Raw genomic sequence first — 13,735 nt, 5'->3', positions numbered from 1 at the left:
AGGCACATTGTAAAATACAAAACCTGAAAAAAAGCACTCAGCACATGTGTAGCATACCTGCCATAGCATAGCAATACTAACTCCAAGAACTCAGACAGCAATATCCCTACCTATGAAAAGGCAGCAGTGCACGTCCTATTGAGAATGAGAAAATGCAACAAAGAAGATTGATACAAATCCCTACACACTAATAAAATATCTCACCTCACTCACTCATACGGATCCAACCTTCACCAAATGCAGAATAAAAGAACACAAATTACAAATGTGGAGACAAAAACTGGAATGGAAACCTCAAAAAGCCTTTCTGCACGCAGTACAAACTTGGAGAACTAGAAATAGAAATACATTTCTTCCTGCACTAAATAAAGTACTAAGAGAGAAGAGATGCACATTCCCCAGACTGACATATTGTGGCTCTTGCACCCCTTGTCACTCTCCCTCCATGTCTCCATCATCCTTTACTTCTCCCAATTACTCCCTTTCAATCATCCGCTCACACTCACATCCCTACCCAGCATTCCCAACCTCTCCCCCCCCCCCATTCCTCTTCCCAGTGCTCACTCTCTCTACCTCCTCCCTACCCAGTTACCCTGACCCCGTTTCCCATCCCTTCAGCAGCCCCCACACTCCCTCTCACTTCCACTTCTGTCTGCCCAGCATCTTCAACCTCCTTTTTCCCCAGCATCACTCCCAGACTCAACAGGGGAAGACAGTGTGTCCCCCATTGGGGCCCAGAACAGTAGGAGTTGGCAATGTCTAGGTCTGATCTGCATGAAAGAGGAAACAGCCTCCCACTGGACCAGAAAGAGGAGAAGGAAGTGAGAGTAGCCTCTCATCAGGCCCAGTTCAAGAGAAGTCAACCAACTCCCACCTGGGCTGGCCCTGCGACCCTCCTCCCAGCACCTCGCGACACAGCAGCGTGGCCCGACACACCTGTTGAGAACCTCTGCTCTAGGGTATATATGTTTTAGATCTTTAAGCCCCATATGCTTTAGAACGAAGACCACTGACCATTTTAATAGCCTCCCTCTGGACCGACTCCAACTGGTTTAAATCCTTTTGAAGATGCACTAGGGACTTACACAGAGGCAATATCACTTCCTTTTTTTCTGCTGACCATTCCTCTTCCTATGTAGTCAAGCATCTTTTTGGCTTTTGCCGTTTACTTATCCACTGGTTTGGCCACCTTAAGTTGAAGGTATTTGCTTAGCAAGGAAAAAAAGAGCAGCGTGCCCTGTTTTTCTCAAAGTTAATTTCATGCAAGATGGGCAAAGATACCACTTTTTTTTGTGCAGAAATGCTTCTGTTGAGGCTTGCAGAGAACATTTAGTGTGAAACACACCTGAGTTTATGATTTTCTGATACTTGATTGAAGCAGTTGAGCTGGAGACATGACCATCATTTCTAAACACTGTGCTTTGGTTTCTGTTCTGGATCAGAGACAATCAAGAAGCTACACAACAAATGAATGATTTAATCATTGGGAAGGTGTCTGCCGCCCTCAAAGGACATTGGGCCAACCCAGACCTGGTAAGAGCCTTTCTGTTCTCTTTCTTTTACCTTACTTGTTAGTTTTTTCCTTCACTATTTCATTTCTGTAAAATATTTTAAGCATACTTATAAATATTGCCTTTTTTCACTTGAAACATTGGGTGAAATTGCTACTCATTTAAGTGAAAGATTTGTTATAAGGATAGAGTGCCAGTGCTTTATCATGACTCTACTATTGGCATTCATTCACAGCCTACACTGCACCTTTTTTGTTCAAGTCCTGGAAATCTCTCAGCTGCCTTAACTAGTTTTGTTTTATTTTTAAACTTTGATCTGATTTTGTGTCATTTCTAGACCTGAAAAGCTGAAGTGCTAATCTTCTGAATATAATTCTTGTTAGCGCATTTCAAAAGTTGAAAAAGTGCTATAAATTTTGACCGTGTTTCTTTGTATCTGTCTCTCTAGTTCATTTTTAGTTGTTATATTGTGTGCTTTTATTGTTCTCCCGCCTTGGGTAATAGATAAGATGGGTTTCCCTGTACGTACCCGGATCAGTCCAGACTGTGGGTTACACCTCCCTTCCAGCAGATGGAGACAGAGAAAAAACTTGAAGGGCACCCTCTCTTAACCCAGTGTGCCACCTGCATCCCCTCAGTATTTCTCTGTCTCCAGCAGATGGAGGTGGTGCAAACCCTGCAGTCTTACCCTGATTTTAGGGTTGGGACTATATCCCTTTAAAAAAAAAAAAAGGAAAGAAGAGATTGTAACTTCTTGCATTTTGCAACGAATCAAGCTTTAAAAAAACAAAAAAAAACCAAAGGGAATTTGAAAAATCCTCCCAGGGGGCTCTAGTGAGCCATCCCCCCCTGGTAGAAGGCTGAGGAGCTGGGGTTGGTTGCCCCGCGGGCTCCTTTAAGGTAAGGCTCAGGGGAAGATTACCGGTAAATCTTTTAAAATATATAATGCAGATGAACCCAGCAGAAAATGAAGGAAGGGAAGGATAGGAGAGGTTGAATGGATGCGGATCAGGCTGACTGGAGGAAGGGACAGGAGTAGAAGGGTACACAAAATACACTTTAATAAACCACACTTCTGTTTTTCAGGCCAGCAGCCTCCAGTATGAAATGCTGCTGTTGACAGACTCCATCTCAAAGGAAGATGGTTGCTGGGAATTGCGTCTGCGTTGTGGTGAGTATAAATCTTATTTGATTTGAAAAGGAGGTGTCTAGTTCAAGTTTAAATATTGAGGAGAGAATATTGATGAGGAGGAATGGTATCAACAGATGCATTTGTGGTCAGTGGGCATAGATCAGACTAGAAAGGAGACGAGCCAACTGCTAATCTTGCTTTCAGAGGTAATGTGCAAGTACAGATGGGTGAGCCAAACTGAGGAGCCTAATTTAGCTCAAATAGGCAAAGCAAGCCAAATTAAGATGGCAAAAGCTCTCACAGTCCCAACCAAATATAAAAGGTTTGTTTTCCAACATTTCTGTTTCTGGAATAGAACCTGTTTTCTTTTGTCCTCAGCCCTTGTTTTTGTCCAGTTTCTCTTTCCTTCATATGTGTGTGCGCACTCTCATTCCATATCTCTTCCTTTCATTTTCTTTATCCTAATGTTTTCCCTCTCTTCTTCTTCCTACCGTGGCAAAGAAAGTGGGTATGTTTCTACTATGCCCAATCACATTGTTATTTCTTCTGTTTCTGTAGCTCTTAGCCTTTTCCTCATGGCAGTGAATATTAAGACTCCAGTTGTTGTGGAAAACATTACCCTCATGTGCCTAAGAATTCTTCAGAAACTGATCAAACCACCCTCTCCTACCAGCAAGAAAAACAAGGTACTGTCCTTCCCAACCTACCTTGCTCGTGATACAAAGCAAAACACGGGGTTCAACTCATCCTTACAAAGCAGCGCAGAATGAGGCTATGTGAGGGTAGGGCAGGGGTTGCTGATACTGAGGTCTGTTTTCAAAGGAATCGAGGAGCCTAACAGTGGAGCCTAGGTTTCGAAATATAGAGGCATGAAGACTGCTTCATGCAGAGCTGCTAGAGGTGTAACTGCTTTACAAGCAGGCCTTGTTGGGGAAGCAAACTACAGTATGGTGTCAACTACAGTTTGGAAGAACGTCCACAGTTATGTGAGGGAAGAAGTAAATGTAACTGTTTACTCAGCTTTTGAACAATAGGAGGTTTCCAAATCTTATTTTCCTTGCAAGGTTATGGTATTGGGAAGCAGAAGGGAATTTGTGCTCTGTAACAATTATACATGAAGAATTATACACTTAAGTCCTTTTAAGAACTGAGAGAAAAGTTTGATATCCTCAGTAGATATTTCTTTAGGTATCTGCAGCTGCAGCACGCACTGGGTGTAATTTTGGATGATAGGGATAAGGCATCATCAGTATTTTCACTGGAGAGCCTAATGCTATTCAGGCAACCTTAGTCTTCTGTAATCTGAGAGGTGTCATTAGCAAATGTGGCTGCTGAAACAGAAATGGGGTGGCGACGGTATTATATTTTCAGATGAGTGTTAGAATGAAGTGTTGACACAGCAACATTAGTTTCAGTTATTTTTTTTTTAATTTTATTTAGATTTATATTCCACTTTTCACAGAGCTTCAAAGTGGATTACATTCAGGTACTGTAGGTATTTCCCTGACCCCAGAGGGCTTACAATCTAAGTTTGTACCTGAGGCAATGGAGGGAAAAGTTAATGTCATTTAAGGCATATTCACAGCAATCTTATTTGTAGAGTTTATTCAGAATGGGTTGGTGAGATGCTCTGGCATGATCCAGATGTGCTAGGGAGGCGGACTTATTTTTATATGTAGTGTGATAGTGTGTTGATATTTGCAGATATTGGGAGGATATTAAATTAAATTTAAACAGGATTTACAACATTACAGTACCACCTGCGCCCTTAGTTCTTTTGTTGGGATATACTAAAGAAATTAGAGGTCTGGGAATTGTTCATAAAAACCTAGGGGCAGCATTCGCCTTAACATGAAGGAGAATGGCTTTGCAGTGGAAACACACAGAACTATCCAATGGATTACAGCTTCCAATGCAGCATGGTTTTACCAGAAATAGGTCTTGTCAGAATAATCTAATCAATTTCTTTGTGTTAGATTAGGAAAAGCATTAGATGCAGTAACTGGATTAGTAACCGGTTAAATGGGAGGTGGCAAAGGGTAGGGGCAAGTGCAGTTCACTTCATGGAAAAGTGGTAGACCACCTGGGGTCAGTCCTTAGTCTGGTTCTCTTCAACATTTTTGTTAGGATGGAACCTTAGAAGGTTTAGAAAACAGGAGGTGTAATCTAGAGTCTGACTGCTAAGATTTAATGCTAAAAAATGCAGGGTCATGCATTTAGGTTTCAAAAACACAAAGGGAGTAGTACAGTAAACACGGTGATGGTTGTCTGTGCTCAGAACAGGAACAGGATCTGGAGGTGATTGTATCCGATGACCTTAAGGTAGCCAAACAGGTTGAAAAGGCAACAGCAAACCCCAGAAAGATGCTTAGATATATAGGGAGAGGAAGGAGCAGAAAAAGGTGATATTGCCTCTGATAAGTCTCTGGTTAGGCCTCATTTGGAGTTCTGTGTACAGTTCTGGAGGCTGCAACTTCAAAAGGAGATAAACCAAATAGTCAATCCAGAGGGCAGCTACTAAAATTGACAGTCTTGGTCATAAAGAATATGGGGACAGATTTTAAAGATGTAAATATGTATTTCCTGGAGGAAGAGAGAGAGATGACAGAGACTGAGGAATAAATGCACAGGAGGCAGGCCTCTTTCAACAGAAAGGATGCTCTGGAAGGAGGGTAAAAGGTGGTAGAAAATATTTCTGTACAGGAAGGGTGGTGAACACATTGAAGAAACCTCCCTTGGAGGTGGTAGAGATAAGGACAGTATCGGAATTCAAGAAAGCATGGGGGCAAGCACAGAAAATTTCTAAGGAAGAGGAAGAAACTATAAAGCTGCTGTCGTGTTCTACGTTTTTATGCATTTCCCAAAAAAATCCCTTGAATTTCTTTCTTCCATCTAACATACATATGAATTGCGACCTGGCTTATTCAGAATTCACATTTAACAAACTGGTTCTATGTTAAAAACTTGCAGTTGCTGATACCTTACTGAGGTGTTCTGATATAAATTTCTAAATATATTAATTGTTTGAAGCTACAAAAAAAGCTTAGATTAATAATTACATCAAAAGGTTATTGATTGCATTGTTTTATTACTTTGGAAAAATGTATAGTACTGCTGCTCATTCATGTTTGCTAAGTGGAATAAAATAGATCTGTCATATTCTCATTGCATGCATTTTCTCTAGTATTTCTAAATTAACTTGTATATCACTGTCTAAGTGTCCTAGCCAAATCTCTCACAGGTTTTTCTGTATTTCCTAGGATGCTCCAGTTGAGGCACTCACCACTGTCAAACCTTACAGCAATGAGATCCACGCCCAGGCTCAGCAGTGGCTCAAGAGAGACCCCAAAGCGTCATACGAGGCTTGGAAAAAGTGCCTGCCAGTCCGAGGTAGAAGAATTTAAGAATGTTACACTTTGTTGGTAGTTATGTATTCCTTATCCTGATACAGCAAGCAAAAACCCTCTAACACGTGATAAAGAAGCTTGTAATTAGCAGACCTTCATAATAGGCACTACTGGCTTAAATGTAAATAGCCTTCACTTGCCTTATGTTTAAGCATTGCTCCAGTCCTTAAACTCCATTATTTGTTTACCAAGCTTATCTTTCAAGATGTTAGCAAGATTGGGTTTCAGATGGCATTTCCTTTTTTATATAATCCTGGCAAGCCTGACCTTTGAAGGGCAGTGTCAAGCCCCATGATATAAGATTTGTGTTGCCCATCTAGGATCTACTGTACCTCCCTTGAGGTGGTTTGCAAGGCTGTGATGGGGAGTTCAGTTTACACATTTACATTTCATTATGGTTTGTACAGAGTCTCCAAACGGAGCAGTATATGTGGACTGTCAATCCAACGTCATATTTCCTAGGGCCCATTCTAATGATTTTGGGTCGTCTTCCCTGTTGTAAAAAAGTCACAGTTGAAAAGGGGAATTTTCCAGCAAAATATTTCTTTCCTTGGTTTTTTTTCATTCTCCTCCTTTGTTGAAGACAACTCTTAGCTAGGAAATTCCATTTCAGGGAAAAGTGAAATTGCTTACCTGTACCAGGTGTTCTCTGAGGACAGCCAGTTCACTAGTCACACAACCCCTGCCCCCTCCTCTCCTTTGAAGTTGTTCTATCCCCAGTCGAAGCTATGTTAATAGGACTGAGGGACTCGTCCTGGCCACTCCAGCACAGGAGCAGAGAATGTTTGTATGATGTTTCTTCCTCCTCATGTTTAAGTGTTTAAGCTAATGGCTTGCTTTTTTTTTTTTTATACAAGGTGATTATAATGTAGGTATACGTTGAGATAGATCATGACAGCTCTTGTTGGCACACACTGTGTTTAAAGGTAAAACAAGTGAATGTGTTTATGTATTGAAGCACAGTTCTTGCTTTTGCTGTGTGGCAGGTATAGATGCCAACGGGAAATCTCCCAGTCGATCTGAGCTGCGCCAGATGTACTTACTGGAGAAGTATGTTTGGAAATGGAAGCAGTTCATGAGTCGACAGGGGAAAAGAACATCCCCATTAGATCTGAAGCTGGGACACAATAATTGGTTGCGACAGGTGAGTGCCGAGATGTCGACTACATCAGGGGCCCCCAAAGGTTTTTGAGCAAAGAGCCACATGCGACATTTCAGATCACCAAGAGGACCAGGATGAGGCGGGTGTAAGCCATTCCCTCATGAAGTTTTGCACTTTTAGTGGTTTTAAATGCTGAGAGAGGGAGGGGCAGAGGGCAAGATGGCAACTCAGCCACACTCTGTGGAACTCTTATCACTTGCCTACCCTTTCCTCTTCATCTCCGTGGGGGAGGGGGTGAATGGCAAGGTGGTGCATTCTCCCCAACTCGTACACTCCCCCTCCTATACACTCTTGCTTGCTGCTCTTCCCATGCCTTTCCTCCACCTGCTCTTTTCCTCTCATCCCCTCCACTCTCTCACATTACTCAAATTCTCTCCCTCTCCCACTTTCCTTTCCCTTCCACACCCCTCACGTCACTGGGGCTACCTCACAGGTGGCCCTCGTTCTGCTGGCAGGGACCCTCACCGCACCGTCTGCAGCTGTCCTCCTGCTGGGGTGGGGGTTGGGGACTCTGCCAGCACTGCAGCCTTCGCTGCACGAGACTTGTTGTGCTGATGGGGGTTGGGAACCCTGCCAGCATTCAAGACTTCACCACCCGCCACGCATGAACCAAAAGGGGGAAAAAAATGGTAATCCTTGCACCAATGGCCAATTCATCCATGGGCACAGAAAGTTTGACAAACTAAGAAAAGTTCTCCTGCAGGCTGGATGAAGCCCACAGGCCAGAGGTTGGGGTTCCCTGGTCTACATTGTCGACCAATAACAATAGTACATTGTGTTACCAGCAATACTAAGCACAACTAGGAAGCATATGAAAACGTTTTGTATTTGCTGTGAGCTGATATTATATAGACAGCTATTGTCTGGAGAGCTATGACAATCTTTCTTTTCTTATATACAATGAATTACAAATGCATTAATATGTACCAATGCTTTGAAAATTTGCAGGTACTTGGCCTGGTATGTGCACACAATTACTCACACAAACTTACACTTATTGTTCGGAGGTGTAGCTTGTATTACTCAACTTATGTGCGTACTTGTTAAAATCAAAAAGTATGCAGTAAGTTCCAACTCCGCTCCCTGGAACATATCCTCCAGTTCAAAACTGGGTTGCATGCATCCTTTTATATGCGTAGAGTCCCGGAATATTTTAGAGCAGCCATTTACACACACAAAACTGTTTTTTGCTCTGAAAATTCAGCACTATAATAATATCCTAACTAGAAATAAATCGGCCAACATGTTGCAACTCATATTTTTTTATTGAACTTCAGAAGGATGACAAAAAATGATAAAGGGGATGCAATGACTCCCTTATAAGTAAAGGCTAAACAAGTTAGGACTCTTCAGCGAGGAGAAGAGGTCATGGGCCCATAGGTCCTTTCCTCACCTCTACCACCTCCTGCTCCTGTCTCTCCGAGGATCGCCAATTTTTCTGTATACCAGGACTGAACATTTGAGGTCTAGGAAGGGACCTCATAAATTTGCAACCACTGCTATTTTAAAAAAACACTTACCGGTACCTTTGTACTTTTTCCAACTTGCATATTATCTGATGTGGTGATAAACGTGTTTATTGTCTAGTACTGGCTGGGTAGGAGGTCTGGGTGAACTGGGAGGAGTTCAGGTTGGAGAACCAGATGGGTCTGGATAACCTGGAGAAGGAGTGGGCAAACTGGTACTAATTAGTTAAACAGGTAATTTCATGCACGTGTGTGTGAATGCATGATTTAAAATACTATGGTAAAACTACATGCAACCACATAAACGAGTATTTAAAATCAATAAGACAACATATAAATATTCAAGTGGGCTAACACAGCAGCCACAATACTATCCTAACTAGAGAAAACTATATTTGCACTAATCTTTGGGATCTCTGGTTAGCTTCATGAACATTAGAAATTCCTGCCAATGGGAAGGAGGGTAGAATAGTAGCACAATGAAATTCAAATGGTTTGAAGTCACGTTGGGTGGACTTGCACACCCCATTTCATTTAGTTGAATTGAATGACTTGTAGTTTTTCTGTCTGTGTACAGCAGGCACGTCGAGCACACTTCTTGTTGAATTCTATATTTTCTTTTCCAGGTCTTGTTTACCCCAGCCACCCAGGCAGCACGTCAGGCTGCATGTACGATCGTTGAGGCCCTAGCAACAATCCCCAGCCGTAGGCAGCAGGTTCTTGATCTTCTTACCAGGTACAGTGCAGCACAGAATCTCATCTACTTGCTTATGACCACTCTTTCCTTTCCGAAGGGACACTGGTATCTTCAGAGATGGGAAAAAGGTTGCATAGCCTCTTATTTTGTACGTTTTGCTTTCAATTTCCATTTGAGGAAATAATCTGCCTGTTAGGAGTATTTGTGTTTAAAATGGTTTAGATAAATGGGACAATGCGTTGCTCATTAATATTCTTTTACACTCAACAGTAGTCAGTAATGAGTATTTTTTTGGGGGGGGGGAAGAGAAAGCGAGGTGAGTGTCTAGAGCCACCATAAACATCATGAAAGTGAAACTACTTGTCTCCTCTTCCTCCACTTCTCTTTACTATATTGGTTTATTTCCTGCCATTTTTAGCATTGACCTCAACAAGAAATGACTGAGACATGCACTTATGGTATTATATCAAAGAAAATAGTTTTAAAGTGGGATTTTCTTGTGCACGACAAAAGCCACAGAAGCGCCATGAGCAGTAATGTGTGTTAGTTTAGTGTAGTTTAGTGTATTGACTTAAATGCATTTGTTATATCAGTGCAGTTTACAATAAAATAATCAGATGTAAACCTAGGGCCAGATTTTTCTGCCATTCTATGTCTATGGGAAAAATGCTTAGAAAATGAGGCTTTTCGATTGTGAGCCCTCTGGGGACAGGAAAATATCTAGAGTATCTGGATTGGCCACTGTTGGAAACAGGATACCGGGCTTGATGGACTCTTGGTCTGACCCAGAATAGCATATCTTTTGTTCTTATGAATGTAATCCACTTTGAAGTGCCTGAAAAATGAAATATAAATCAAATAAAAAAAAAGAGAAAATAATGAAACACATACAATAAAAAATGTATAAAATACAACCAAAAAAAAAAAAGAGAAAATTACATGAAATCAGATAAAAGTATAAAAATAATTATAAAATACTTGTAACAAACTGGAGTGGACATATAAAACATGACCTTATAAATAAGCTTTGGAAAATAGTCAAGATTTAAGATGTTTTCTAAATTTCTGATGATCTTTCTCTTGTCACAAGGACAGAGGCTGAGAGTTCCATAGAAAAGAAGCTCAAAAAGTAAATGCCATCTCATGAGAATGTTCCAAAACAATTTCCTTTGGTGAGGGAAGTTTTAGTAGCTAAAGTTGAGAGGACTGGAGGGATCTGGAAGGTTGGTTATGAAATGATTAAGCTGAAAAGATAAGATAAAGCCTGACCTCATAAAACTCTAAAAACTAAACAGAGGATCTTAAACTGAAAACGAGAGAAAATGGGAAGCCAATGAAACTCTTGAAGGAGGAGGGTGTTGTGTGATCATAATAACGTTTGCCAAAGATGAGCTTGGCTTCAGTGTTTTGCACTAATTGAAGACGCATCAAATGACAGGTGAGACCATGAAAAAGAGCATTACAATAATTGATGTGACTGAGAGCAAGCACAGGAGTCAGGATTTTTAAATCAGATGTCATAAAAAAGGATGGAGTTGGCATATGAAACAAAAAACACATTACTAAATAGGAAATATGCGGGGAAAATCTTAAAAGTAAATCAAACTTATTGAATAATGAGGTAGCTACCTTTTAGTTCAGTGGTTCTACCAGCTATGACTGGGGAAGGATATCCATTAGGGTTTTTACCTCTATGGAACTGCACAGCCTCTAATGAAGTAGGATTGATCTTAAGTATATGAGAAGTAAGCCAACTATAGCCCTCAAACAAGTCATTAAAATTAGAGAATGTCTTTGGATTCTTTGAATCAAAGGAAGCTAACATTTGAACATTGTCAACATAAAAATAACATCTGAAAGCAAAGCTTTGGATCAGAGTGGCCTGAGGAGCAATGTATACATTTTGGTCATCAATGTTACAACGTTATTGTTAAATTTTGAACTTATGTACTCTGTTCCAAGTTTCATAACCTTGTTCTATATAATGCCTTTTGGCAATTTTCATGTTCTGTTTCAATGTAAACCGATGTGATCTTTATTTCATATAGGAACACCGGTATATAAAAATCTAAAAATAAATAAATAAATAAAATAAAGAGTGGGCAATAAATTCACCCCTTGTGGAACACGGGTCAGTTGCCAGGTTGAGAGGATTTAGAGTCCCATTCATCATGATAGATCATGTCTCTAAGAAAGGGGTTAAACCAGTTCAATGCTTTGCCTTGGAAACCAATATCCTGATACTTGTTGAAGCAAGAGATGATGTCTGACAGTGTCAAAGCTCAAGGCATGACAAGAAAACATCTTTGTGTTGAGGTTTAGGCTAATTTCATTAAAAAAAAAAAGCAATAAGTGCTATATTTACTCAGACATTGGACATACTAGGAGAATCCCCTAAAGTTGCTTTCTTTCTCTGATTCAGTTATTTAGATGAGCTGAGCATTGCCGGAGAATGTGCTGCAGAGTACTTAGCACTCTACCAAAAACTCATCAAACCTGCCTATTGGAAAGTTTACTTAGCAGCAAGAGGAGTCTTACCCTATGTTGGCAACCTCATCACCAAGGTAATCATTCAGAACAAACTTAAGTCAATCATTTTTCCCTTTAATGCTTAGAATGTGAAGATGGTAGTGAGGCTGCTTCTTCCATGGAAATGATTATTAATCATGCCACTAATGGCCCATCAAGAGATGCAAGTTTACTTCCCAAATCTGACTCTTGATCCTTGGGCTGGGAATGCTGCCTAGACAATACTCTCAGCCCCCTGGAAGGAGGGATTCAAAGCAAGAACTAGTGATTGACTTGAGAGCACTTGCACTAGATTCCAAAGTGAGTAGCAGTCTGTGCTGCTCAGCCAGAGGACTTGCTATAACTACTGGACTAGATTGGTCAGGGAAAAGGATTAAAAATGGGGAGAAATGAGGAAAGCCCAAGCTTTATAAATGCAAAATGACCACTAGGACAGTTTCCTATTGGCAGGAAGACTAAAAGGGAAGAAAGAGGCTATCTATCCCATATGATTTTATTTCAGTAGAAGAGGGGCAGTAATTTGTATAGTAATTTGGTTACATGCATTCTTAATTTCTTTGTTTCTTTGTAACTGGAGTAAATCTGTAGAACTACAGCATTTTTCAGATGAAAGGCTATTATAGGTAGCATAACATTGCAGGGAAAATATGTTTTTATACTCCATTCCATCCCTTGATTCTGGATATTTGCTAGAAGGCCTTTCTAAGGGATTGGCTTTGAAGGTGCTCTTAATGCATGGGGGTGGCCCTCCATTGCTACGAAGAGGGATATGCAAGACAGGCTACTGTCTTCTCATCTGGATTTCTCTGGGGTTTTTAACGGTGCATCTGGGTACAGATTTTGTCTCTTGGAAAGTCCACTAAATTACCCTTCCCCCAAGTTTTGCTATATCTATAGGCAGAACTAAGGGGGTGAGCCCCCTGCAAACACAGTGATGCGAGAAGTCCTGTGCATATTCAGCAGAGCATGCAATGAGAGCAAATATTTAATTTTTTAAATCCCCCCCTTCCAAGTTTATACTAAGAACAAGGTACAACATTAATGCATAAAAGCATTTGTTTTACGAAACAATTTGTATTATAACAAACCATCAGGAAAGGGTAAAATCAGACAAGGAATAAAAAACAGTAACAAAACACATCAGTGGATGATATGATATGGAAATTAAAATATAATATAAAATATAATCAAGATAGAAGCATTAATAGATATCATTTGTCCCAATCAAGACTCTCTAAAATACAAAACTAAAATCAGAGCCAGAGTATAATCACTGATTGCCCATTAAGTCAATCCTAGATTCTACAATGTATCTATTCCCCAAAATAGGTTAGCTATTAAATAGTAAAATTTTCTGTTTACCCAGTAAAACAGTTCCACAATCTAAAATCTGAGTGGAATTAAAGCTGCTGCTACCATTACTGAGAGGCAAACCTTCTCCTGTTCTTCCCAACCACAGCCCTTCCATCAAGTATAAAAGAGCCACACAACTGCTGTGAGGGTGAGCAGAACAGGCCTACTGGCTATCAAGGGATTAACACACAGCTCAGTGGTTGTCCAATGAATTGCCATTTAGGACATCTGGGTTTGTTTCCCCAGGCCTGGTGTCTTTTCCCTGGGATTGCTGTGAAGACACAGTTCACAGTCCCCTGAGGTAGGGAGGGAATCTGTTGTCACTCAACGGTGACAACTAGTGGCCAGATGTAGGGGCCGATGTTAGTTGAGTTTCAAAGGGAGCTGCAGTTTGTAGCCCTTTGCTGAGGACTTTCACTGCAATGACTAGGCTGTGTTGGGAAGGGGTTAAACAAATAAGGAGGAAAAGCCTTGGGTA

General features: G+C 40.8%; 1 protein-coding gene across 1 annotated transcript in view; it reads left to right on the top strand.

Moving 5' to 3' along the window:
• UBR4 (ubiquitin protein ligase E3 component n-recognin 4) overlaps positions 1 to 13,735 on the top strand; it is a 351,227-nt gene that overhangs the window by 248,199 nt on the left and 89,293 nt on the right. The window contains 7 exon segments of the mRNA XM_029579045.1: positions 1,443 to 1,533; positions 2,598 to 2,682; positions 3,202 to 3,329; positions 5,904 to 6,033; positions 7,037 to 7,194; positions 9,305 to 9,414; positions 11,798 to 11,939. Coding sequence (XP_029434905.1) covers positions 1,443 to 1,533; positions 2,598 to 2,682; positions 3,202 to 3,329; positions 5,904 to 6,033; positions 7,037 to 7,194; positions 9,305 to 9,414; positions 11,798 to 11,939 — 844 coding nt within the window.

This window comes from Rhinatrema bivittatum, chromosome 15 (genome assembly GCF_901001135.1).
Source record: "Rhinatrema bivittatum chromosome 15, aRhiBiv1.1, whole genome shotgun sequence".
Taxonomy (NCBI): domain Eukaryota; kingdom Metazoa; phylum Chordata; class Amphibia; order Gymnophiona; family Rhinatrematidae; genus Rhinatrema; species Rhinatrema bivittatum.
Note: the sequence above shows the minus strand (reverse complement) of the source record. Positions and strands in the feature narration are given on the sequence as shown.